Here is a 27,754-nt window from a genome sequence, read left to right on the forward strand (position 1 = left end):
AAAATTCATATGTTGAACCCATATGTGAATATTAACCCAATTGACTTCAAATTGATTCACAGATGCAAACAGTCGATTGTTTTACTTTCGCAAAATGAGCATCAACAACTCCACAATCGAGTTTTTAAATTCTTGCAAACAACAATTTCACAGTCCTTGACTTTGCGTTTTTCTTCACAAATCATCCCTTAATCATCAATCCAATTGCGAATCAAAACTCATATGTTCTTGCTTTATCGATTCATCGACTACACTCATACAAATGCGAACAATACTTAATTTCAAAATCGATTGAAACTACTGGTCCCAAAAAACTTACTATTAAAAAAAATAAAAATAAGAACAACATCCGATACTACGTAAACAACTCTCTAACAATTCCACCACGTGCTCCTCTCACTCATTGCTTACATTCGAGAAGTAGCAGATGTTATTGAAGCAGCTCAGACGAAATTACAAGAAGCTTCGCATTTTAACCTAATTAATCAAATGCGAACCACAAAATTTTCATTCCAGATGCGAACACAGTTTAGTTCTTGAACTCTAAACTTGCGAAATCAAAAATTCATATGTTGAACCCATATGCGAATATTAACCCAATTGACTTCAAATTGATTCCCATTGACAATTTCCACATAAATATTTATCATCATTTAAATGCAACACAGCGCCAAAGGCGCACACTTGATTCCTGCTAGTTCGTATAAAAACATTCAGAATCACGATGTAAATAATGAGGGGTATGAAAACATTGATGGTCTAGATCTAATGGACTTATTTCCGTTTTTATAAACATATGCATAACCAGATTTTATATCCAATATATTTGAAACCGTTATTGCTTATTATTATTGTATTTGAGAATCACTTCTTCACAACTATTTTCCAAAATACTAAGGTAAGTTCATCCGTTTCCAATGCATTCAGTTTCCAAAATGCATGTGAAGTTATATATGATTTACTTATTAAATGCAGGATTTTTTGTTAACATGCCTTTTAATAGAGTGAGTTACATTTTCAATTTTAGTCCCTAAAGGAATTGGATTGCAATTTTAGTTCTTATTTTGGAGTTTTCCTTATGATTTTGGTCCCTGCTACAAAAGAAATGACCATATTGTTATAACATTGTACTTTTGGGGTTTTTTCTTATTTACACATCGTGCCTTCAAATATCAATCCAAGTATGGCTTTGTACTTTTAAATCATGGGCAAACTATTTTCATCCATGGTATGTTGTACTTGGTAGAATTGCAAGCTATAAATATATAAATAAACAATCAATACGTCTGTATGTTTTGCATTTGTCCTATTTAGCTAGGCATCAAGTGAATATATGACATTATGGTTTTGAGATGCACATACATTTGTTTACCCCCAAAAAAAATATAAGAATGAATACGTTTCATAATTAGTCATTAAATTCGTAAAATCAAATTAAATAAAAAAAAATCTTCAAAGTCATAGCTCACGTTTGAAAATCTTTACATTTTAATATTCAAAAGTTGAAAAGGTAATGATAACTATATACTCTCTTTTTTCCTTTGCCGTTAAGTTTTTTTATTATTAATTATTTTATAAAAACATATGTTTGAGTTTGTGTATGTTTGAAGCCGATTTTTTGAAAACACATGATCGTTTAATTCATTTTATTTAATGAAAAATAAAAATAATTTATATGTTTAAAAGGTTTGTAACCGATCATCTCCTTTATAATATAAACATGGTCAAAACTATGTTGTTAATATTTTTTGTGACAATAAACATGGATATAGCTATCTTATAAAAATTATGAACAAATGTTTTCATTTATTTATAATACGAGAGGGTTACATAACATATAAATACTTTAATTATTTATACCTTATTATAGATACTTAATCATATTCTAATAAGTCTTATATAATATTTTAATAATAACATTCTAACATAAAATATAAAATGTAAAACATAATTTTATTGTATATAAAGTGATATTTTACATGTTATATAATGTTAAATAAAAAAATTATTATAAATAAGAAATAACATCTTTAAAAAAAAGATTTTACATGGTTTTGTCTTCTTTTAAATAAAAAGTGAAAGTAGAATGCTAAAATGCTAAAATGCACAAGAAATGAAATCACAATGCTATTTCCTATTTTTAAAATAATATAATTTTTCTATAAATAGAAGTACAATGCTATTAATAGAAATTGAAGTACAGTGTTCTTATCTAAATTATTTTAATATATCAACCATGTAGAACACGGGTTATAACCTAGTATATATATATATATATATATATATATATATATATATATATATATATATATATATATATATATATTGGTATGCATGTATCCATATGCAAATACAAAAGAAGCTCCATCAAATATTGATAAAATGGGTTGTTTTATGGTGATGTACGTAATGAATCATTAATATACTTATTCAGTGGAAAACAAAAGCAAGTAACTAAAAAGTATAAGGATTTTACCCGAAAAGAAATCTAGTCAAGACTTCACTCCTAAAAAGACTTTGTGACACAAATATAATTCCGAGAACACCTATTCCAATTCCAATGATAACAATAATTGACACTTCGACAGGAGATCTCGTTTTGTCTACTATATGAAAAGTAAACAGATCTACACAAATTGAAGAGTTCTCCCCACTCCATGGCATAATTTATATGTGTCAAGCCTATCCAAACACTTCAAAAATATGTGGGTATGAATATAATGATCTGAAAAGAAACAGCTTCATGGGTACTTGTTGTCAACAACATGTGTATTATGGAAGCGATATCGCAGTCCGAGTTTGCTAGAAAAAATAGAAGCAATTTGGGTAAATGAAGCTACACACTGGTTGGGTTTTTTAAAGAGATTGAAATGAAAAATCGAAAATGGGGATGTACTCTGGGTAAATGAAGATAAATAAATGGTGGGTTTTGCAAGATTTGAAAATTAGAGGCTTTAATCAACTTCTTTTCTCTGTTTATTTTGGAGTGTCTTCTTTTTCTTATAAAACTTTATAGAGCTAGAGATTGTTGTGTGTAGTCCGGTAACAAAAAGGGCGTGTTAACTTTATAGTTGAATAGTACATACATGCGAAATCAATTTTATTGGTGGATGTACTCTAGGCACCAACCAATTGTAGAGATGAATCCTTTCTTTTGAACTTCTTATTTCAATTTCTATTTTGGACTTTGGATTTGTATATACCTGTTAAATTTTTTAGTAAACTTTTTATTTAGCCTAAAGTCATGCTCTCTCTTGAAATGTATATGTGGATGTTTTCTAATTTCTTTCCTTTTCAATCCAAAAGACGTTCTTGTATCTTAGAAATATTTATTTATATTTTGATCTTAGGATTAAATAAGCATTTCATTACATATATGTATTATACAATAGAGACCATGGATGCTAGAAGTAACAATTTACAACAATTTCACCCATTTTAGTTTTTGTTTTCCTAGAAAAATATACGAAATTTAAACCATTTTACACTTTGTTTTCCGTCTAGTTGTTTAAATAAGGCGTTGCGAAGATGAATAATGTTTACAAAATATTTAAGAAAATAATAACAGATGGGGAATGTAACAAAAACGTAAATAAGACAAATTTCTAATAATAAAAAAAAAACATAGTACTTAATTAGAAAAAACCAAGTTTTCTTAACTGTTTCCGTTAATCATGTTCTTCTCTGAACAAATTATTTTTTAAATAAAAAATAAGAAACTAACAAAAACTAGACCTATTATGCTATTCTCAATATATATATATATATATATATATATATATATATATATATATATATATATATATATATATATATATATATATATATATATATATATATAATACTAGAGAGTAACATAACATATTATTTACTTCGGAAGATATTTTGACCCTTTAAAACTAAATCTGTCTTATATAATATTATCTTCACTCTAAAAACACACATAGTGAGTTTTTAGCATGATTTTTTCCATTCAAACCACATGCTAAACAGATATCATATCAAAAGGAATATTTATTTAATATTAAGTTTTTAAATTTAAAATTTTGAAAAATTCCTTAATAAATGACTTTAGCTAAGAATTTGCTTTTTACATCACAAAGAAAATGTTCTTTTACCAAACAATTTCACAAATCTTTTTTTTTTTTTTTTTTTTTTTTTGCAAATTTTACTAAAATGTTTGTAGGTGTGGTACAAAAAGCCCCCTCCCCAATAGATTAAAGGTTCAAATCTAGTTGTGAACACATGAATAGATATAAGAGTAGGATTAGTGCTTGTTAGCCATTCTAAAAAAAATAGTTTCAAATTATAAAAAAAGTGTTGCAAAATAAGGGCCATCTTGTAGTTATTAATCTTTTCTAATATCCTATGCAATATAGTAGTTATTGGAAACTTCTTGATTACATTTTTACAACAATATATTTTGTGTAAATTAACTTTTATACTTTATGTTAAATATGTAACAATATATGTATTTATAAAACAAAGTTTAGTATTATAGCTTCTCCATCAGTACCAACCTTTCAAAACATAAAAACCTTGCAAAATGCCATATGAAACCATGTCAACATAAACTATAAATTTATCTTCTTGCTTATTATTACATTTTAATTATATCATTTATTAATTAAATAAGTTTATTACTATATAAGTATGTTATATATTATAATTTATTTAGGTTATATTTATTAATATTTTAACAAACTTCTATATTATTAAACAAATCAATAGATAAAATAAAGAGGGGGGATTTTTTTTTTTTTCGTTTCACATTTCCTGTCGCATAAATAATAAGAAAATTCTCATTGCAAACATAATTAAAAAAAAATGTCACTTGAAAACATTAATATTCATCAACTCTAGAAAACTTTAAATAATAATTTTCACTATTAATCTAACCATATATCATCATAACAATAATACAAGGTTACACCATTTGGTTGCCAAACACCCAAAGCCTTTTTTAATGCTCTAAGTATGTTTAAAAACAACTCTTATTACCAAAACAACTAATGTAATATCATCATCTACTTGCCATATTTCCTTTCTCTTTTAATCAATTAAACCTTGCTATAAAACTAGTTCTAAAATGTTAAATAATAATGAAGATTTTAATATGTTATGGTAGATTTGGACCCCATAAATCGGTAGCACTCACCTCCGGGTTTGGCCCAAACCAATAATCATCCTCAATCTGCAACCAACAACCCACATAGTATCAGAATCACAAATATTTAAAAAACTTTTTTTTATAAGAGGATTCCAAGGGCATTTATGTCTTTTGCACATACAAACGATCGAGAACATGTCCTTATCCCACCTTTTTTTTAAGGGACAAATTCATATTTTTGTCTATTTGACATCAAAGACAGTACAACCTGTTTTGTCCTAGACAAACTTTGTAGGGCTATTCTTTTTTATTAGGAGGAGGGCATTTTCGTCATTTGCATTGTCAACCTTTCTAGGTAGGACAAAAAAATTACAATTTTTGTCCCAACTTTTTCTAAGGCTATTTTGTACAACTTGTTTTCTCTTAGACAAACTTTCTAGGGCTATTTTTGATGAGGATGAGAAGGGCATTTACGTCTTTTATACAGACAAGAGATTGATATGATAGCAAGTCCTTGTCCCACCTTTTTCAAGTGAGACAAAAACTTACAACTTTTGTCCCACTGACATCAATCTCATTCCCAGTTTAACTTATTCTTTTCTGTTCTATCATGTCATGTCATATCATAAGAAACTTACATCATTTTGAGGTGGGATTATCTTTTGAATTCCATATGAAGGGGAGTCAACCGAGTTGACTTTGACTGAATCTAAATGCGTTTGCAACTCTCTACTATTTTTGTTGATGTGGCTCCCACCTTCTTGAGTAGATTCTTTAAATGATTCACTAAAACAAAACATACATGTTGCAATGAACACGAGAAATAATAGGAAATAAAACTCATCTTTATATATTAAAATTTCTTTTTTACTTAATCTGGACATAATGAATTAATGTGTTTTAAATAGTATCATTTATGAGAAGCAAAGGAAAGTACCTTATGAGATACAGATCAATGGGAGCTGTATGACTTCTGATAATAAGTTTAAATTGCTTTTGAGAGAAACCATAATCCTGCACTTTCAACATTTTTTTTATATCTTAATAAAGTCATTATGATAAAATAAAAAGATAAATGAAAGTAATAACATTGTAGTAATTTCTTATTAGGACATTTTACTTTGAAAAATCTACTGATTTAAAGTAAAATTTTGTAAAAGAAAGTATGATAGGATAATAAATTAATTAATTAATTAAAGTACATTGCTATTTCTTGCATTTAACAATAAAAAAATATTAAAAAAAAAAATTCATGTTTCATTTGCAATACTCACCTGATCAGGATCAGGAACTTCAATAGAACTACCATGTGGTGCTCTTACTGCTATTAAAGTCTCATTCTGTCAAAAATAAATATAAATATAAATATAAATAAATAATCAAAGAACAGGATTTAATATAAAAAAATGATGGGAATAAAAAAAATATGAAATCTTTGAAACCAGTCAAACCTCAAAACATGGAAGATTCCTAAAATCTTCTCCTCTTAAGTAAAGATGCCTAAAAGAATCAAGAAAAATGTCAGTGATATCATATCAGAGTTATTAACTTTTTTTTAAATATTTTATTGGACAAATTATGAAAATGTAAATACAAAAGAAAAAACAGAAAAGCACTTGTACTTTCACAATTAGATCTATTTAGCCACTTAACTATTTTCTATAGTGACTAAACTATTATCTTTTGCCTGAAAAAGACCTTGAATTTTTTTCATTTTTCCAATTTGGCCCTTTTAGTCATTTTTTTTCCAAAAGTAATGTAAAATGTGAGGGTTTTTTTCGAGAAAAACTTAAAAAGTTGAGGGTTTATTTGGAAGCATTTAGAAGGTTGAGGGGTTTTTTGGAAAAAAAAATACAAAGTTGAGGGCTTTTTCGGAAAAAATGAAAAAATACGTCTCTTTCAGGCAAAAAAAATAAAGCTGAGGTTTAATCTGGAAAAAAACACAAAATATAAAATCTTTTATGAGATTAACCCAATAAAGTATAAGTGGCTAAATCAATAAAATGGTGAAATTACATTGTGCTTTTGTATTTTTTTCATTCTTTCAAGGATATTAAATAGTTAAATCAGTCAAATTATATATATATATATATATATATATATATATATATATATATATATATATATATATATATATATATAGTATCATAAGAGTTATTATATGTGAAAAAACAACATACTTTCGAGTATTATGATCAAATTCCATAGAGTTGAGGCGTTGTTGTGTTTCCCTTATACACTCATCAAGTCTTGATTCTTCAGCATTTAGATGTTGAAGCTCAGCCTGTCATAGAAAGGAATGGAATCACTCATTCCATTGGAATCACAAAATTAACTTTTTCTTTTGTCTGATGGAATGGAATGGACAATTCTAAAAGGAATTTGTTACTTTTGATCCCTTAAACACATTGGAATGAATGAATGATTACAATTTACAATATAACCCATTTCATTAATGTAATTTTTAACAACACAAATTCTTTTTATAAAATTTTCACAATTATTATACATATTAAAACCGATTGGCTTAGGAATAGTATAGTTTTTGTATTTCACACTTTTGCCACAAGAGTTTCTTATTTCAGATTTTGACCACAAGACTTTTCTATTTCCAATTTTGGCCACAAGACTTTCCTATGTTGGCAGGTTTTGTCTCTACACTTTCAAAATGTTGGCACTTTACACTCCTACTTTGTACAATGGCACTTTCTACCCCTCTACTTTGTAAAATATCACTTTCACCCCCCTCAAATTTGGACAACAACATTTTCCACCCAGTTACCTTTAGTATATTGGCAGATTTCCAAGTTTGTAAAATATGATTCTTTTTTCCACCTTTTGTAATTAAATTACAATTTTATTTTCCAATGTTAAACTATTATTATGGGTTTTAATGAGCTATTATTATGTTTCCTTATTTATTTTCATAAATAAAAAAAATCATAAATTATAATTAAACAATATATAGAGTAGAGTTATTCCATTCTATCCAATCAAACAAATCTTTAAATTTTGCATAAAGCCTTTCATTTCTTTTTTTTTTTTCTTTCATAGTGCACAAACCTTATAAAAATAATAAATACGCACACCTGTTACAAAAAGATGAATTATTTTATACATACCTTTAATCTTTTAACATGTTTATCCAAATTTTGTGGTGACAACGTCTTACTTTTCCTGCTAATAATAATAAGTACATGTGTTAGAAAATGAAAATATATGCACAAAATTTATAATATATAAAAAGAATAAACTTACTTCCAACGTATGTGATTCTTTGAAGCCTTTTCTACTAATCCTATCCCTTCAAGAACATTTGTAATATCATAAATTCTCCTCTTTTGGACCTACCAAATAAGTAATATATATATATATATATATATATATATATATATATATATATATATATATATATACACCAATGATTAAGTGAACATTTATGCAATAATGTTTCACCTTTTGTCAATTTTTATGCAACAAAGTGGTTTTTATATTAAATATGCTATAAAGTTTCATTTTAGGACCAAATGATGCAATTTTTTGAAATGTTTTTTTTTTTTTTTTTGCAAATATCAAAAAACACTTGTACATTTGTCATTTTATCGATTTAGCAATTTAACTGAAATTTGTAGTGTGATTAAATCATTATACTTTATCTGATTGTTTAAAAAGACATTTTTCCTGGTTTGAGAAATGGTAATAATTAATAAATAAATAAAAAATCACAAAATACTTTCACTTTTTTATTGATTGAGCCACTAAACTATTACTTATCTATGATAATTATGATAATAATAGTTCAGTGGCTAAATAAATCAATAAAAGGACAATGGCTTAAATGTTTAATCACAACAGAAAATCAATAAAATGATGAAAACATTTATGAAGGACAATGTATATCAGATAATACTTCTAATATAACTGCAGCTTTGTTTAGATCAAGAATTCCATCCTTGTCAGCATGTATCAAATTAACAAACTTCTTTGTGAGGAGTCCTGTTAACAATTTAATAAACTTTTTCATTAAAAAAAAAAATTGGAAATCATAGCATGCATATTTAAGGATGTTTGGTTTGCAGAATATGAATGAAATTCAGTTTTGTGGATAATTAATTTCTAGAATCTTTACATACAGGGGTATTTTGGTCTTTTAACAAAAATGGAAGGAATGAAAACTCCATAAGGGATGGTGATTCTGATGTAACTGAATTTTGTCCATTTGGAAACCAAACATGTCATATAACGGAATCTTGAATTCCAATTCTGAAAGATTATATTTTTATTGACATATCTAGGGGTATTTTGGTCTTTTAACAAATAAGAGAAGGAATGGAATTGAAGTCCTTCCAAACTTTATATTGTGAATTCCATGAATGATGGAACTAGAAGGATTCGGGTGGAAATAAATTTTGTCCAATTAACAACAAAACACATCATGGAATGGAATCTTGAATTCCAATTAAAATACTGATTTGAGTAAGCTTACCAAGAGAACTATCATAACGACAAGCAGCAACTAGATTTTCTCCAGAGTCTGTAATAAAAAGAGAGTTTAATCGACTTTCACAATAAAATTACAAAAAAAACAACATTTACAAATGAAAAAAAAAAAAAAAAAAAAAAAAAAAGATGTATTTGTATTACCAGCATTTGGTTCTTGATTTCCAGGCTTAAAAGCTTTTAATTTCTTGTTTCTCTTGACAACACCACAAGGCAATGATCCAAATGAAGGACAATCTACTTCTTCAGGAATTGTATTTGTATTAATTGCTTCACTTTTGATGGTTTGTTTTGGCTGTTTTATAAAATAGAAAAAAAAAAAATTGAAATTACCATATGGATTTGACTTCTTGATGTAGTTGATATTTCATGATGATGATGATGATGATGACATTAATGATATTGAATATTATGATTGTGTAAATAATTTACTAAAACTAACAAGGAGCAAGTTCATATCCCACCTTTTTGGGTGAGACAAAATTACAATTTTGTCCCACCCAAAACACAAGAAAACTTATTACAAGACTATCTATTTTGTCATGTATAGTGTAACAAACACATCCTAAATGACCAATGGGGTTAAACCCAACAACAAAATAAAACCCTAATCCTAATAAGTTTACTTCTTAGATTAGTTTTGTAGCTTTATTAGGTTCTTCAATGAGAGATAGACACTTCAAGAGGAATGAATGTTCATATGAGGACTCACGCTTTGACCTTAAAAGTCAAACATATATCAAAGCGGCATCTTTCCACAATGAACGCAACTAAAAGTACTTTTAATCCGAACATTATGTTGAAAACATGAAAACCAAATAAATATCAAAGCGACAAAACTGTAAACAAGTTAACTCATTGGTCAAATAAGCAATCCGAAAAACATTCAATGTGTAAAACTTAGATTCTACGAAATAAACAGCAATTTTTAATCCTCCAAATCAGACAAAGCAACGAAAAAACTTCAAATTAGTAAGCGAATAAAGGGGAGAAAGTGAGGGACAATGAATTAACTTACTGAAATCAAGAACATGGGCAAATTTTGAGTAGCAATAGGAGGATTGCAAAAAGAAATTTGTTGTATTCTGGATAGAGGGTTTTGAACTGACAAGTTGACGTCATCAGCACCGGCAGCAACCGACATTGACATCGCCACCACCACCACCACCGCCGGAGCTGACTGGTGTTTGATTCCTGTTGTCTGTTGGCGTTGAAATATAATATAGAAAAAGGACAGGAGTAGAAACAAATAGGGTGGACGTGGTGGTGATGTGTTGATGAAACAGCGGGAAGGTTTAAGGCAGGCGGGACTTTGGAGTTCGAATGCGTAGAAGAAGAAAACCCACCAACGCTACGCTCCACTTCTTCTCTTCTGCTTCTGTTTTTTTCTCCAAAGTTAGGCCTGGCCCAATTAGATGGTGTGTAATCATGATTCATGTTTTGATTTTTTTTTTTTTTTAAATTGGATAAGGATAAGAATAAATTTACATGTTTTTGTTAAATTATATATAATTTTGTAACTTTTTTGTTATCTTTTTTCGATAATTTGTATAATTTTCAAATGATATAGTGTTAAGTTATATAATAGCTTTGATTTCTATTAATCTTTATAGTTATATTTTAGTTTATTGTTGAGATTTATCAATTTATGTTTGCATAAGTTTGTACGTAATTTATTTTGTTACGTAAATTAGTAAAAAGTCGATGAAAATATGTTAAATAAATTGTTAAGATCAACTTGGTTATATAAACAAATAGTTATCATTTTTTTATTTTTTTTATGAAAGAATTATTCATTAAAATGATCATAATAAATGGTGGTATATCGTTATAGAACCAATTTGTTTCAGATTTTAACAAAGTAACATAGAAACCACAAATGCATGCTCCCGGAAGCAAAGTAGATAAAGCTTCGCAATACATTTAAGATAATTATAATATTGGTTTATGTGGTATTCAAAAAACTATACATAGAATCCAAAAAGTTTCTTAAATGGAATGTCCAAAATCAAAACATTTATGTGATTTTGGTTATGTCTTTTTTATTTTCTTTTTCGTATTTCTTAAATCTATATCAATACATTGACAATTTAAAAATAAAAATAAAAAAATAAAAAAAGATATTAATGTACCCCCACCCGTAACTTCTCTCTCTCCATTTTAACCTACAAAATATTTTTTGGATCTATCCAAAGTTTTTTTTTAAATACCACAGGAACAAATTTTATAGTTTTGTCTACATTTAAGTCATTTGTGAGGGAAGCTTTTAAATCATTTATGTATATTTTCTTCTTTACAATACAATCGTTAGGAATGATGTCGTATAGGAAATTCGTTATCTGTTTGCAAGCCATGGTTGTTATTAAGGTAGGAGGTGATATAAAATGTACTAAAGGGCCATTATGATTCTACGAGATAGCCACACAATACTCTAATTATCAATCAATAATTGTTTAAAAGTAGTTCATATATTTCATAAAGCTTGGAAATCTAATTTCAGTATACTTGCGTCTTCTTCTAGTGTTTCAACGACTTCAATGGGACTCAATCAACTTCATACATGTGGTGTTGAGTCGTATACCATGCATATATATCATCGTTTTCCTTATTTCAACCCTGATCTCATGAGGACTATGAGAAGGTATTGGAAAATTTTCCAATGTTGCAAAAATAAGATGTTGATCTCATTAATTTGTCCATATTGTTTTGCAAGTCATTTGTATGGTATACCCTTATATATCCGACCACATGCTTAATATCACAATATTTGCTCATGTTGTTAGACAACTCGTTTCTAACGCAACTATGTCACTATAAGAATAATAGGTAATAGCAGCGACACTTTTAGAAGCGACGGACACTTTTAGCGGCAACATCAAACAAACGCGTTTTTTGTCGCCGCTAAAAGTGTTTGTCGCCGCTAAAGGCTTATGTTGATGATCCGCGTCATTTCAACCATAACCGTCGATTTAGGTGATGATCCAACGACTAGGAGGACGTAGAAAACTCCGCGTTGTTTTTCCTCCGGTTTATCGCCGCTAAAGGCTATCCGTTGCCGCTAAAGGCATCGCCGCTATTGCCTGTTCTAACGATCCGCATCATTTCAACCTCATCTGTCGATTTAAGCGATGATCCAACGACGTAGGAAACCCCGGATTGTTTTCCCTTCGATGTGTCGCCGCTAAAGAGCGTCGACAATAAAATCAGCTTCGTCTTCACTTTCTTCCCTGATCTTCTGTTTCTCCTCTCTTCTCTCTGCTCACCACCGTCGATCTCATCTGGATTTCACCGAATTCTTCGATATTTCACCCCTCTTCCTCTCCATATTTTTCCCATTTTCTTTTCCTTTTCTCTTCTCCCTACTAAATTTGTGTTGGTTGTCGGAATTTTGAGATCCCCCATCGTTCTCGCCGGAGTTTACCGCCACCACCACTGTTCATGATGAAAATTTGATAAATTTGATATTTTAGATGTGTATTTGTATGTGTATTTTGTGTTTGTAGATGTGGATATGTATTGGTATTTGCATTTGTATGTATATGTGTATATTGAGTGTATTTTATGTATGTATATGTGTTTTCTATGATCATTTATATGTATATGTGTACTTTGTATGTGAATTATGTATGTGTATGTGTTTTTGTATGTATATGTGTATTTGTATGTATCAAAATACATATAAATAGTGCCGACACCTTTAGTGGCGACAGATAATATTAGCAGCGACGCGCTTTTAGCGGCGACTCACTTTTAGCGGCGACTAGTAGAACATTAGCGATGAACCAACAGCAACGACCTTTTAGCGGCGACATATTTGACCTTTACCGGCCATGGGGGACTTTGAGGGGAGGGGGGCAAAGTGGGTAGCAGGGCCCAATTTTTTTCCATTATATATTTTTATTTAAAAATTAAAATTTATAATAAAGATAATGGTCTTTTTCTTCTTATTCGTCCTGGGCTTTTAAAAATATTTAATTTTTCAGACCGGTCTTGTTAGCGGCGACTCCGTCACCGCTAATACTCGAATTTCTTGTAGTGTGTAGACATATCCGACGACAAAATAGACTCTTCCATGTCTTCTTTTTAAATTCATTAATGTGTTTTGTAATATTATGGGTTGTACTTCATAAGTCTATCATTTAGTACTTTTAAAGAAACATATCGTGGTTTGGACGTTTGGTACTTTTAAGAAACATTATCGTTTGTTAAATTCAAAAAATTCCTATCAGTTGCATATTAGGTTGATTTTTACATATATCATCCCATATTAATAGATAACTTCATTTCAACTACTTCTCTTCATCTATTTTATCATCTTTATTTTCCTATATAATTGAATGGATAATGAATCCACAAAATGGTACTATTATAGTAATTCTGTGTAACACAGGGGTGTGGGCGAATGTTAATTTCGTTTTGGAGTATATGTCAGCACATTTTAAATACAATTTCACTTTCCATTTGCATATGGGTATTGATGCAACGAAGTCTGAGACCAAAATTCAAAATAGTAATATAGTATATAACCTATTATGGGTTGATTAATGCTATGGCCAGAAAATTATGTGTATTGAATAATAACATAGGTTATCATATAAATATATGACGATTAGCATTGTTGCATGCGTAAATGATGATGACACGGTAAACTGATATTTGTTATGTTTATCCATATACAACCATGTTGTATGTTGTCAAGGGGTTCAAAAAGTGACTACTTGAAATCAATCCTAGAGGTTTATATGTGTCATGTGCTTGGCATAGTATTAACCTTACTCTTAGTTATATGACAGTTTCTTGGGTTAAAGGTTTTTTATTGTGTGTGTGTGTGTTGTGCAACACATATATACATTATATTCTAGTTCTAAAGGATGGAAAATGTTATAGATAATGTTCCAATTTTAATTGTATTATCCAATAGTTGAAAAAGTAGGATTAAAATGTCAAAGTTATTAAAGTTCAAGCTCCAATACAATTCGCTCTCTAGAATTAACTAGATCTACTAATAATGATGATCCAAAATCAAAAAGTGAAACCAAAAGTTTAGGCAGTGCTAATGAGAGTTTTGAGTTTTTACTTGGAATAATTATTTTGCATGAAGTTTTAGTTTTTATTTGTCATGATGCCACTATTAAGCACCAATTATAAAATATAATGACTATTTCTATTAATTTTAGAAATGAAGGGTAGTATAAATATCACTAAAGTTATTGCATTTGATATGGACGTTGAGCCTAAACTTACATTAATGCGTCGTGTTATTAGAAAAAGAAAAAAAAAACAATTTGATGAAATTAATCATGAACAAGAAATACAATCACACGAAGAGTATTTTAAGTTTCATTACTTTTGTATTGTTGTGGATACCTCAGTTGATTGTGTAATATTTTCAACTAGTTTTCCTAAAAACATTGTATATGATCGTAGATTCAAATGATTTTTTTTTTAAAGTAAAAGTGTTGTACATGATTTTGCCTAATAATATAAAGGATGCAATTAATATTTTCAAATAGTTGTATTATCTCTAGATAGAAGTTTTTCAAATTGAAGTTACTGAAGAATTACTTAGAATCGTTGATGTCACAAGAAAGGTTAAACAATTTTGCTATTTTTTATATAGAGAAAGATATGGTATACACAATTGATCTTGATAACATTATTAATGATTTTACAATTCAAAAAGCTAGAAGAAGTATTTTTTTTTCTTTAGATTAATGAATGTTTGTAGGTCATATTCGTCTCCTTAATACTACTATTAATTTATATATATATATATATATATATATATATATATATATATATATATATATATATATATATATATATATATATATATATATAGTGACTAAGACGTTTGTTTGAAGTAATTTTCTTTCGGTTATTGGATTATTATAACAAGGCTGACGATATTTATATCTTTGATGAACTTTTTCTTTCCCCTCAGTGAGACTAAAATATATTTGGAAGAGTCTTGTTACTAAACCAAAAATTAAGAGCAACAATGGTTGCAATGGAAACGTCTTTAAAAAAAGATAATTTCATCAACCCAAATAAAATATAATTATTAAACAAAAAAACACACACACGCACACCCCTTAGAAAACTCTTGACATTTTCAAAATCTTTTTCTAATAATTCATTTACAAAAGTTCATTCTAGTGCTTCTTACTATGTAAGTCATTCTCTCCACTACAAATCACCATTTTGTAAAGTCTTAATTGAGATATTACAAAAGTCTTCCTAAGATGGTTTTTGTCATAGTGGGAATAAATCTCTTTTTGGGTTGCTGAGGTTATTTTGACCAAATAATGTTTGTATGATAAACTAATTTTTGTGTGAGAAACTAGTTGAGAGCTAACAAAATAATAACATTTAGTAAAAGATTATTGATAATATAAATGATAATTATTAAATGGGACATTTAAGTATATAATTAAAATAACATGTAAGGGAAATATTTAGAAAAACTTATGGAAAAAAACACATGAGGTTATCACGAAGTTATTTCAAATACATTTTTTTTTTGAAAAAAAAAAAACTATTTTATCTACTTTAAAAAAATAGACTTAAAAAATATCAAAAAAGAATATTACAAATAAAAAATCCAATCATCATGGATTCAAACAAACAATATTACTACAAAGTACAAACAACATTCGCCTATTCAAAAAAGATAGACGAATAGAAAAAGCAAAACCTCAGCTTTTTATTAACATAATTATGAAAGACCAATTGTTAATAACTGATTACTTATAACAAAATATCATATAAAAAAAATCAATACAAAGTATCTACAAAGTACATGGACAAAATTTGAACTTTCTCACCTCAAAAGTGACCAAAATCTTTAACAGAAACAACTAATAAAAACCTACAAATCAATCTACTAATATCCAAGTTTATGAGAGAATGAATGAATGCCCACTTTATATTATAACATTCAAAATTGGGACTTTCACCATGACACAAAAAAAAAAGTTTTACAAAAAGAAAAATCAACTTATGGAAGAGTAAGTTGTTGACTTATTGGGTTGTTGTTGTTGACTTTTCATTGCATATTTTAGTGCCACTTAATATGTATCCACCACAAGCACTCATTTGCATGTGTGGATGAGTTCTTGAAGGAAGAACCTACATCATAATATGTTTTTTTTATAATAAACAAGTGTTGGAAAATTAAATAATTTACAAATATGAGCTTATTAAACAATTAGAAGTAGAAAAAAAAACAAAAAACCTGATATTCACGTAGCCAAGGTTCTGTAATCTGTAAGCCAATTGCCATTTTCTCAACCTGAAGATTATGCATGCATGTTGCCAATGGCTGCAGTTAAACACAACTTCCATTAATGTCTGATTTTAAGAAAGCTAGAAAATTATCACATTAAAAAAAATTAATAAAAAAAGATTTGAATAAGAAATGACCTGAAGATACTGATGGTAAATGACAAAAGGAGCTGAAAAGGATAAAAACGGTAACACCTCTTTCACAATACTCCAAGCATCCACATCTGGAGCAGCTATTATTAAGCTGCAACATATCAAATAATAATAGATTATTATTATTTCATAACATCTTTTTTCATGGGGACAAGCTTTCTAGGACTATTTTTAATAATTAGTATGAAAGGGGCATTTACGTCTTTTGCACAAACAAGAGATTAGGAGCAAGTCCATGTTCCACTTTTATAGGTAGGCAAAAAAACATGCCAAATGACAGGTGACATGTGACAAATGACGGGTAACAGACGACAAATGACAAATAACAAGTGAGAGATAACAGGTAACATATGACAGATGATAGGTAGTGACAGATGACAAATAACAGATGAGAGATGAGAGATGACAAATGACAAGTGACAAGTGAAGAGTGAAGTGACAAATGACAAGTGAAGTGACAAATGACAATTGACAAATGACAGGTGACAGATGACAAATGACAAGTGACAAGTAAAGTGACAAATGAATGACAAATGATAGGTAACAGATGACAAATGACAAATAAAAGGTGACAGGTGACAAATAACAGATAACATATGACAAATGATAGGTGACAGATAACAAATGATAGATGACAAATGACAAATGACAAATGACAAGTGACAAGTGAAGAGTGAAGTGACAAATGACAGGTGGCAAGTGAGATGAGAGATGAGAGGTCTATCTTAAGTAACAAACATGATATAAGCAAATTGATGTGAACCTTGAAAATCCATTTTCCTTCCATGATTTGATAGCATCTTGAGGAGCTTTTTCTCCAGGTTTTGCAGCTTTATAGACTTTTGAGGCTTCCATGCTACCCCCTTCCAAACTTAAAGATTCTAACACAACATTGGATGATGGATTATCAGCATTACTATCATTTGCAGATTGAAGCATCACTTCATCTTCTTTCAAATCTCCATTATCAGAAAGTTCATCAAGGGACAACCTCACAATCCTATAACCAAAAAAAAACAACAAAGATTGATTACTTTTTATATGCTTTTCAATATAATAAACCTCTCCATCGAAAATCAAAAAGAGTGTGTTTGATTTGTCATTTGTGGGGTTGGATTGTCGGAATTGGAATTCGGGATTCCATTCCATGGTGTGGACAGAATTGAATTCCATTGGAATACTTCAAAGTCTATGTTTGATGAATTTGAAAATTCCAATTTCCTTTTGATAAATTCCATTCTTTCCAAAAACATCTTACAAAACATTGAGTGACTTGTTCACATATTATTGATTTGATGGAATTGGAATTGGAAGGTGATGTGATGTACCTTTTGTTAATTTCATCATTGAAGTTGAATATTCTGACAATCTCAATGGAATATGGAGAATCTCCACGATAAGTATTGCACACATAACCAGTACCTATTAAATCCACAACATTATTTAAAGTTTAAACAACCAAAACAAACATTATTTATCTTCAAAAAAGTTTAGTAGCATAAAAAATAGGAATAAGGGTAAATGGGTCATTTTCTTTCTGCATTAAATCAAAAAGAAAACACTTGTATACTTTATATAGCTTATAGCTTACCAGATTAAGTCATGTTTCCCATTAAGTCCATTAAATCAAAAATTCTACAACACTTTTCTCCCTTTTAATTAAGCACGTGTTATTTAAAGTAAATTATAACAAAAGTTGGAAATAAAAAAGAATAATAATAGTTATAATTTATAAATTTATAAAGTAACATAAAATCATACCTCCTAAACGCTCTGCAACAGCACCAGTAATTAAACCACCAATCATATCCACAACAAGAACATCAGAGTGTGCAGAAACATTAGCAAATGAGAGAAGAAGAGATAATGTGTCAACTCTCAAGAACCTGAGATTCATTCAGATATGCATAATAATTGATTAATCGATTCCAAATAATATTAACAAGAGATTGATGATTATTTAATTAAGTCACTGACGAAAGAAAGATGATATTATAATTATTTACCCGATTCTTGCTGGATACTTTTTGAAGTAAGTGTCACATATACTGAAAGAAATAAGATAAGAAAAAAGTCAACATGGGAAGATAAAGAAATCAGAACCTCAAACAATTTTCAAGAAAATAATATGATTTAGGGAATTAGGGTTATATGCAAAGTACTTTCATATATTTTTGACTTTGTGTATTATAGTTTTATTTTCAATTACCTTCGTGCAAAGGGGCGTCTCAAGAGTACTTTAGGAGCATACTTTTTTTGTTTCTTAAGCCTGTATTTTTCCTGCAGAGGGTAAAATCGTAAAATTTCAGTATGCACTCTACACATGTAAGCATAGTTTCACAACACTCACTTGTGAAAAAGACGTTTTATTCTCAAATGTTGCACTGTTGGCAATAAGAGCTTCAACTATAGCATTCCCACTTGCACCCTGTCTGGATTAAAGCTATATATAAGTCATATTTATCAATAAAAGAAAGCAATTTACAAAATTCATCCCTTTAGTTTATCACTTTTTATGGATATGATCGACGAGTTTCATATTTTTTTTCCCTTTTTTTGTCCCTAAAATGAATGGTACTTGGTGAAGCGTTTCATCGATTGGGTTTTTCCAAAAGATTGAGATGTTGAAGGAAATGGAAGGAGACAAGGGCAAAAGAATCATTTTATAAGGACTTGAAAGTGAGAGAACAGGTTCTAACCTTCGCATTCCTTCTATATCTTCACCAGTAAGTGTTTGGGCTGTATTATTATCGATCAATGCACGATTGTCTCTTGACTCTTCTTTTAGGTCACATTCTTTCTTGTCTTCAGCATTATTATCTGATAGAAAAGAAAAGAAAAAAAGGGAAAATCAATGTAATTGGTTAGAATATATCAAGTTTCATGCTTATTGTGATGGAAAAAAGTAAACAATGAATAAATATAAACAAAAGAAAGTAAACAAACCTTCTGCAGTTGAAGTAATACAGGCCAATGAAGGACCATTTGCTCCATTCTCTACTTGAAATAAAGAACCAAATGGACACCCAATCAATGGCCGAAGAGGGTAATTCTTATTCCCAATTTTCACAATCCTACAAGAATCATCAATTCTATCATCAAAAAGCACATAGAAAAAGCTGAAGCAACTCTCCATTCACAAAGAGTGGTCAAATCTGATCCCCAATCTTCACTATCTTAAACAAAATCGCACGTATAAAATGCTACTCTTCAATCAAAGCAATCATCATCAAAACGCATATTATACAAAACTGAAACGATGTCATCATTCAGAAAGAATAGCGAATTTACGAAAATTTCCTAACTTGTAAAGAAAATTTAATAATCCAATTTATATACTACAAGTATTAGATATGTAAATGTTGATGTTAATTTAGCAGCAAGATCCATATCGAATTCCTAAACTAAGATAACAGGTTCAAAATCAAAAATCAAAATGTAGGATTGTTTGGAACCGATAGAGTAATAACTTACGAGCCAGCAGTGAGACGAGAAAAAACGAGGCGATCACCATCGTTGATATCAAGCAAAACGCTGCAACCTTCCCAAGTTATTCTTCGGTTTTGATTTGAGTTGTCTTCTTGTTCAACTGCTGACATCTCTATTAAATGAAAAAATTCCAAATTTATTGGTACAGACCACGATTCCGAGTTATTCAAATCGATGACACTCTGCTCTTCGTTAGACTTTGACGTAGATAAACCCTAATTAGGGTTTTGACGCAACCGTTAGAAACTATCGTTGTCAAATCGTAAACTATATCCAACGACAGACAACAAGATCTATGCTACAAAAGGTAAACTTATAAAATTTTTATGTTAAATAACAATGTGTGTTTGATTTTTTTATATAATAATTATATTTTAACTAGTTTTAGCTTTTATATTGTATTAATGATCGAATCAACTTTTTAATGCATGTATGTTAGCAAATATAAAAATATTGATACTAGTATTATGGTTTTACATGTAAAAATATGTACTTTAAATAACTTAAAATATATTGTCATGATTTACATTTAATACCTTGCATTGGGTCTACAGATAATTATAGTTTCATATTGTAATACAAAATAATTATTGATTATATATTTATGTTTTCAAGATCATTCTAGAAGAGGTCCGAATCAAATAGGGCAAAGTTAAATAGAATTGAGTGTAAGAGGAAGAAATGACGTCCTAGAAGGAAATAGGAGGATAAATTGAGGTTTGACATGGATGAGCTTGCTTTTACTAAGGACATGACCTCAGTAGCTTGGAGATAAAGCATTAGTGCTGATTGATAGTCTCTCCACCTTACATGTCTTTGTCTTTTATCTTTATTTGTTGTTGATGATGATGATTTCCTACACTTATGTTACTTATCTGGTTTCCTACACTTATGTTACTTATCTGATTGTTCATGTATTGTTGCATTGCTCTTTATCGTTGGAGTTTCCTTTTTTGCAGGATCTCAGATCCATATGTCATTTTAAAAAATACTAATGTTTATGTCTTATTGTACATTACGACTTAGTTTTCCTTTGTTTTCCCTTTCTACATGTTTTTGTTGTGCACATGTCGAAGGTCATCTTAGTGACACAATCGATCTTCCATCCTGGAAGACCCGACTATCGACTCATACCTCCTCATATCCCATTATAATGGAATTTTTGGGGTCTGTTGTTGTTGCTTTTTTTTGTTTTTATCCATTTAGGAGTTGGGAGGTGAGAGACCAAATGTTTTTCTTTTTTTCCCATTAAGTGTTATTTCAATAAAAAAAAAGTTTGTTATTTTGATAAAATGTTAGTAATTTTTGTATAAAGAATCATGTCATACTTGGAAATGTGGTGGGTAAGGTAGATCAAGAAAAAAAGCCATCGAAATCTCAATTTGAGTTCAATATTTATACATAAAATCTCGTTAAAAATGTGATTTTCACAAATATATGAAGGGTGTAGATGCATTTTTGGATGAAAATCGTTTGCATTCACCAAAATATAAGCCAAAATGCATGGTACTTCCAAACAACTCATTTATACATCTTACATCAAAGTGGAATCATGTATCATGATTGTCAAGTCAAAGGGAAGCCAGTAGTAGAAAGATACGAAGATATGTTGATGTATGGTTGAATAAAACATAAAACATAAATAATATTATGCCAACCAAATAGTTGGTAATATTTATTTATTAAACCTAGTAAGCCCAAGGATTTTACGTATTTGATATATAGTGTGAACTATTGACTTTTGATAACCTTCCGAATATTGGATTAGACCCAATAAGCCCAACGCTTTTACTTTTTTTTTTCTTTTTTTTTTTTTTGTAAAAAGAAACGAATTAAAACAATAGATAAAAAGGTTTATCCATTAAAATTCAATGTTGTCTCTTACCAAAAGGCAAAGGCAACCTTCATAACCCATTTTATCTTCTATCAAATCTTACAAATTTAATTAAAATACACCTTTAGAATAACTAAAAATATACTTTTTATTATAACTTTATTTGGATTAGTATGAGCTTTTATCAAGTTTAATTGCTTATTTAATGAAATTAAAAGAAAAATCACAACATAATACTCAAATATGCATTGTACAAAATGCAAAGTTAAAACTACAGAATATATTTACATATAATATACAAACTTAATTATATGAAATGATTAAAACTTAAAACGGATTTGAACAATGTCAAATTCGATCATTAAAAAGCTATTGTACTATATATATACAAGAAGACATAAACCCAAAAGAATAAAGCAAAAAAAAAAAAAAAAACATGGGCAAAAAGGTAAATTCACATACCATTTTGGGTAAAGAACTATATATATATATATATATATATATATATATATATATATATATATATATATATATATATATATATATATATATATATATATATAAAGGCCAAAAAAGAAACCCAAACGGAAAGGTGGTTTGTTTGTGTTGTATTCGTGTGTGTTTGTATATGTAGACACGAAAAACATGGGCAAAAAGGTAAATTCACATACTTTTAACTACTTTTCACAGTACTAATAGTAATAGACCATGTGTCCTTTTCAAAACTGATGATCCCAACAAGTGCACCTGTATCATCAAATATGAATGTTTTCAATTTTTATTAAAGGGCTAAATGCAAGAAATAACTTTTTTTTTTTTGCATATTTAAAAAAAAAAAATAGGGTAGCAATTTATAAGAGAATCTACCTTACTCAATGCGCTTTCAAAGATTCTCCACTTAATTCTCTTCTAACCAGCTCCAAGATTTCAATAACCTGAATTAGAATGGAGGGGTAATATTGTAATTTGCTTCTTTTTTTGTTGTATTGCTTTGAATTTGGGTTAAACAAACACATTATTGCATAAATTGGTAAAAAGATGAAACATTGCATATTTCTATTTTTTATAAAAGCCACTTTATTGTATAAATTGGGGAGGATGTAAAATTTTGATGCATAAATATGCATTTAACCTTTTAAACTTCTATTTATCAGTAACACATTTTTATACAGATGATAATGATATTATCCTTAAATAAATAATTACAGTTTTACCCCTGAGTAATGTTGCAAGACTGGAGAGTAATGATCAAGAGCTATATATATCTTCTCAAGAAGCCCTAAAAGTGTTTCAACTTCATCTCCCAAAAGATCAACCTGAATCCAAAAAAAAAAATTAAACTTATTTCATTTTTGAAATTTAATAAAGTTTTATTTAATGTTAAGTCTTTTTAGCAAAAAAAAATTGAAGTGATAAAGAAAATTTGTTTGACTATATATTAAATATATATATAAAATACATTTCAAACAAACATGGGATATGTTTATATGTAACTTGTTTAATGGTGTATTGTAATTTGATTTGAAGTTTACTTTTTTTATAAAATAATATTTTTTGTATTTGTTTATCAATTTGATAATGGAATGCAATCACTCATTCCATTCCATTCCTTTGTGAGTTTATTCCATCAATCTTAATAGGGAAAATAATCAGTTTATTTCCATATAAAATAAATTTATTTGCCAATACCACTATTCTTACCAAAAATAACCCTATAATATCAAACTAATGAATAAAGGTAATAAAATCTTAGATATCTTGTGAAGGTAATATTTAATAGCAAGAAAAAGAAACTGCTATTTGCTTCAAGAACATTTAAAAAAAAAAAAAAAAAAACTTACCTCATCTTCAGCCATTTGAAGATCATTACATTTTGTTTCAAACTTCTGTTTGTATAAAATCCCCGTTTTTTTAAGTACACTAACTTCCTTGATGAAAGAACTCAATTCAGATCTTGATTTTTCCAACCTAAACATTAAAAAAAAAAAAAAGGAAATTGATTATATCAAAGATTGTATATATGAAAGAACAATAAAGATAAAGTTAAATACCTTTTATTATTATCTGAAATATCCCATGTTACCCTTCTTTCAAAATCACCAATCTTTGATGATAATTCATCAACAAGAACAACTATGGCTTCCATTTGCTTCCTATGTTCTTTCTCTTTCATTTCAATCAATGACATTAAACTCTGTTTCTCATTAGAAACATCAAGAACCATGATTTTGTAATCATTCAATGCTTTTATCTCTTTCATTGATAAATCAACTTTTTCTTTAAGGGAGTTTATTTCCATTCTCTGAGATAAAATTTTCTCTTGTGCTTTTGAAAACTTGTCATTGATTTCATCGACCTCTTTGTTTTTCTTCAACATCAATGTTTCATGCAAATTTGCTTGTTTTCTTAAATTATTACACTCGTTTAAAGCTAGTTCAAATTGCTCTTTTGCTTTTGTCAATTCCCTTTCTACCCTTCCCTTTTCTTCCACTAATTTTGCTCTCTCTTCACCTTCCAATATCATTTCAACCTCCCTTTCCTTTGCCTTCTTTTTGTTGATGCTTATATATTCTTCATGTAAAGTCTCAATCTTTTTCTCAGCATCAGTTAAAGATTCTTTGAATACAGTCTGCAATAGTTCTTCCATAAATAAATATTCCATAAATGTGTCTTCAACTGCAGAAACACTAGAATCTTCAGCACCAGATCCTAATAGAGCCTCATATATATCATGCATTGCGATAATTTCCACCTCTGATTCTTCTTTCATGTCTTGGAATTGACAATTTAGCCCTCCAACAACACATTTGTAGACATCTTCAACAATGGAAGCTTCTATACATGCATCTGTTATTAAAGATTCATGGGTCTTCACCATTTTTTGGAAATGTGTATCAGATGAAGAAAGTTGGGATTCAAGATGCTTTACTTCATCATTTTTAACAATAAGTGCATCTTTAAGATGATTGTTTTCTCCTAAAAGGGTGTTGAGTGTTTTATTTAGAATGTCAATACTAACAACACTATCACCCTTTCCAGGAAACTCATCACTTTCAGAAAGAATTCCATCCAATTTGGAAACAACTTCCGGAATCTTCCTTTTTAATGTTTCAAACTCTTTAGGGAGGACAAAAGAGCGCCTTTCACTCAGGTATTTCCCCTTTAAACTGATATACGCTTCAGTCTTCTTCTGAATTTCGGATTCATGTTCCCTTTTCATCTTTGAAATTGTGTTGTTGAAAAACTTCACTAATTGCTCCTTGTTCATGTGGCTTAATTGAGCTGCATCAAAACTATCAGGAACATCTAAACCTTCAGTTGACTTTCCACTTTCCTCCCATCTTGAAGAAAGTTGACTCCTTAAAGAGTTTCCATGAGTATTATCAAAATCAAAAGAACCATGAGAGAGCAGATTCCCTGATTCATGATGTGGGAGCAACTTTGTCAATGCATCTAACTCATTTCTTAAAAGTGAAATGTTACTAAATTTCTCAGCCAAATCCATATTTTGATCCCAAATTGATCTTATAGAAGTCTGCATTACCATATCTTCAAGTTTTCTTTTCAATTCATGCTCTTGTTGACATTTACTAAGTAAAGTTTTAGAAAATTTATCCACCAATCCGCATGCATTGTTCATCACCATTTCAAGATTATCCACTGTTTTTTCCAAACCCACACCATTTTCATACTTCTCCTCTTTCAAAATCCCACCCAACCCTACTATTTCATGACAAGATCCATTTCTCTTAAGTTTACAACCCTTCACACCCTCAATCTGCTTCCTAAGCTTCTTAAACTCATCTGTAGCAGAATTTCTTAAGAAAACCAATGATTCTTTTAATTCATCATCCTTCACAAAAGCATCTTCAGAACTAACCTGACTAGTTTCTTGTTCATTGGTTCCTTGTAACAACCAAGACTCGTTTTGATCTTCTTCTCCATTCGAATTATGAAATTGCAGAGACCTCTTTAAGATTGCAAGCTCTAAGTCTTTTGCCTTTATCTTTTCTTCTGCCTCTTGTTCAACAGCACTAACCATTCCCTTTATCACAGAATCACTCACCACTCGTGCAACTCTTAGACGATTATCAATGTCTTCCATCATTGAATCCAGATCTTCTAAAAACTCAACATTGAAACTGTCACTGTGTTCAACACCAATGCTAGCTTGTTTGGGTTCGAATCCATTAGCAAATGAAGTATGCCCATTTATATCATTAACTCCATCAGTACTATGAAAAGCCATCTCTTGACTCTCCATTTAAATAGATTATACCTGATAGAATATATTAGTTCGTAATCACACCAACCCACGACTCAAACAACAAATAATCTAAAAGTCAACACGTACGATTTTGCTGACTAATAAAAAACAACTAGCCTACAACATTCGGCTTATTTGAAATCGAACATCATTAATAAGTACAAAATAACCAAAAACGCGAACAAATCAAAGAAATCGAGCTTGAAATTACAGCAATATTGAGTTAAAATTTGAAGAATTTCATCTTTAAGGATAAAAAATCCTCGACTAAATCTAGAAATAACTAAGCTCAATCTCTTCACGTCGCCATTACACACACACACACACACCAAACTGGAAATTGAAGAGCACTTAAACAGTTTTAAAGAATAAAAAAAAGGAGTCATGAACACTTACAGTGTGAAGCTGATAATTAATCGCCAGCAGAGCTGAAGTTATTGGGAAATTTAGGTTTGAGCTATCTGAGACGCTAACTGAAACCTCACACGTCTCTCTGTTGTCTGAATTTAGGGTTTGTTAGACGAGAGGGAATTTCGGTGTTTTCAGAAGAGAGAGAAGCGGGAGTGGTAAAAGAATTGGGAAAAGGCATAGCAGGCCCCTGTTCTTTTATTTGTTTACATTTTATACTACTTTCTTTTTAGATTTGCCATTTTGTTCCGAATTGATTCGTTGTCATTTGTGACAATAACATGTAATGATTGCTACACTTTTATTGTTCTTTTTCGTATTTTATGTAAAGTTATTGGTTATAATTTATATAGCTATATTTTTGTAATTATTTTATTTCATCGCCACTCATGTTATCATATTAAAATTAAAGCATTTATAATCCAATTAACAGTTCAACAAATATTATTTTCACATCATTCACTAAATACTTGTTAACAAAAAACATATATTTAATCATAATCATCACTTTTTTTATATAATTAAATAATCATTCGGCTCTTCTATTTCATTGTTATCATACACATTTCATTAAATACTCACTCAATCATAGACACCGGATTATTCAACTTTTTTTAGAATGGTTAAATTGCATCACACTAAGCTCTAATAGAGAGCTAGAGCAAAAATGAAAAAATTACATCACAAAATTTAAAATTGGATTATG

The 27,754-nt window shown here is 29.2% G+C and overlaps 3 protein-coding genes across 4 annotated transcripts; all 3 read right to left on the minus strand.

Annotated features, from left to right (window-relative positions):
- Positions 1 to 4,860: 4,860 nt before the first annotated feature.
- LOC145028763 (transcription factor E2FC-like) lies at positions 4,861 to 10,993 on the minus strand. 2 transcript variants are annotated; one of them, XM_078977506.1, is made up of 12 exons: positions 10,629 to 10,993; positions 9,755 to 9,905; positions 9,597 to 9,644; positions 9,021 to 9,106; positions 8,369 to 8,457; positions 8,233 to 8,287; positions 7,291 to 7,394; positions 6,562 to 6,610; positions 6,385 to 6,450; positions 6,048 to 6,124; positions 5,749 to 5,896; positions 4,861 to 5,194 (listed from the first exon to the last, which is right to left on the minus strand). In XM_078977506.1, the coding sequence occupies exons 1-12, from the start codon at positions 10,758 to 10,760 to the stop codon at positions 5,120 to 5,122; spliced, it is 1,080 nt and encodes a 359-aa protein (XP_078833632.1). In that variant the 5' UTR covers positions 10,761 to 10,993; the 3' UTR covers positions 4,861 to 5,119. The 2 variants fall into 2 exon arrangements, with proteins under 2 accessions (XP_078833632.1, XP_078833631.1); XM_078977505.1 differs by having other exon boundaries at positions 8,233 to 8,290.
- Positions 10,994 to 16,383: 5,390 nt separating this feature from the next.
- LOC145030718 (eukaryotic initiation factor 3 gamma subunit family protein) lies at positions 16,384 to 20,831 on the minus strand. The gene is made up of 12 exons (XM_078979120.1): positions 20,525 to 20,831; positions 19,997 to 20,124; positions 19,750 to 19,870; positions 19,401 to 19,482; positions 19,260 to 19,330; positions 19,057 to 19,098; positions 18,812 to 18,936; positions 18,379 to 18,472; positions 17,814 to 18,050; positions 17,036 to 17,141; positions 16,848 to 16,934; positions 16,384 to 16,741 (listed from the first exon to the last, which is right to left on the minus strand). The coding sequence occupies exons 1-12, from the start codon at positions 20,647 to 20,649 to the stop codon at positions 16,634 to 16,636; spliced, it is 1,326 nt and encodes a 441-aa protein (XP_078835246.1). The 5' UTR covers positions 20,650 to 20,831; the 3' UTR covers positions 16,384 to 16,633.
- A 2,059-nt stretch (positions 20,832 to 22,890) lies between these two features.
- LOC145030719 (myosin heavy chain-like protein) lies at positions 22,891 to 27,234 on the minus strand. Its single transcript, XM_078979121.1, has 6 exons — positions 27,037 to 27,234; positions 24,425 to 26,652; positions 24,215 to 24,341; positions 23,588 to 23,689; positions 23,241 to 23,308; positions 22,891 to 23,120 (listed from the first exon to the last, which is right to left on the minus strand). Exons 2-5 carry the CDS (start codon positions 26,635 to 26,637, stop codon positions 23,246 to 23,248), a joined length of 2,505 nt encoding a protein of 834 aa, XP_078835247.1. The 5' UTR covers positions 26,638 to 26,652; positions 27,037 to 27,234; the 3' UTR covers positions 22,891 to 23,120; positions 23,241 to 23,245.
- Between the last annotated feature and the right edge of the window lie 520 nt (positions 27,235 to 27,754).

Source organism: Lactuca saligna, chromosome 2 (assembly GCF_052625555.1).
Source record: "Lactuca saligna cultivar CGN05327 chromosome 2, ASM5262555v1, whole genome shotgun sequence".
Lineage (NCBI taxonomy): Eukaryota > Viridiplantae > Streptophyta > Magnoliopsida > Asterales > Asteraceae > Lactuca > Lactuca saligna.